Source organism: Hyalella azteca, unplaced genomic scaffold (genome assembly GCF_000764305.2).
Source record: "Hyalella azteca isolate HAZT.00-mixed unplaced genomic scaffold, Hazt_2.0.2 contig7220, whole genome shotgun sequence".
Classification (NCBI taxonomy): domain Eukaryota; kingdom Metazoa; phylum Arthropoda; class Malacostraca; order Amphipoda; family Hyalellidae; genus Hyalella; species Hyalella azteca.
The window spans coordinates 19,198-19,886 of NW_025937348.1; the positions used below are offsets into that span (position 1 = coordinate 19,198).

At 46.3% G+C, this 689-nt stretch overlaps 1 protein-coding gene across 1 annotated transcript in view; it reads left to right on the plus strand.

Annotated features, from left to right (window-relative positions):
* Window positions 1-301, plus strand: part of LOC125178114 — a gene marked incomplete at both ends in the record, with an annotated part of 15,775 nt that extends 15,474 nt beyond the window's left edge. Inside the window, one exon of the mRNA XM_047881160.1 lies at window positions 156-301. Coding sequence (XP_047737116.1) covers window positions 156-301 — 146 coding nt within the window. The remainder of the gene's footprint in view (window positions 1-155) is intronic.
* Window positions 302-689: the final 388 nt, after the last annotated feature.

Genomic DNA, 689 nt, shown 5'->3' on the forward strand with positions numbered 1-689 from the left:
TTACAATGGATTGCTGGTCCATTACAATGGATTGCTGGTCCATTACAATGGATTGCTGGTCCACTACATTGGATTGCTGGTCCATTACCCATTATTCATCCCTCTGAACTGAGGGCATTATATTCATGCCTCACCATCACCCTCCTGGGGGACAGGGTGAGGCTGGTGAGGTTCAAAGGCTGCGTGGGCACCTGCGCTGGTGCGGCCGCCCTCGCCTCAGCGTGGCAGGGCGCTCAACTCGGCATCCACATGGCGGCGCCCCTGGACCTCAGCGCCCTCGGGAGGACATACAAGGTCCTCGGTGAGTCTTGCCCAGCACGGGGAGCGGCGCCCCTTGCCCCGTGGGCGCCGTACAATTATGTATTGTATAGTCGTTATTTATTGTAATGTTTGGTGATTATTCACCAGGATAATGACTAAATAAAAAGAATTACTCAACATAAACTATTAGATATTTAAAAGGAATATGACGGAAGGAATGAAACGGATGGAATGTGACGGGAGGAATGTTAATAATAAATTTTATCAACAAACTAATTAATTAACTTATTAGCATTAATCAAGGAGCTGTAACATATAATATATTACGTGGGTATTAAATATATATGGTTATGATATGTGGCATGTATCCTGCGTGACATGTGGCATGTATCCTGCGTGGCATGTGGCATGTATCATGCGTGGCATGT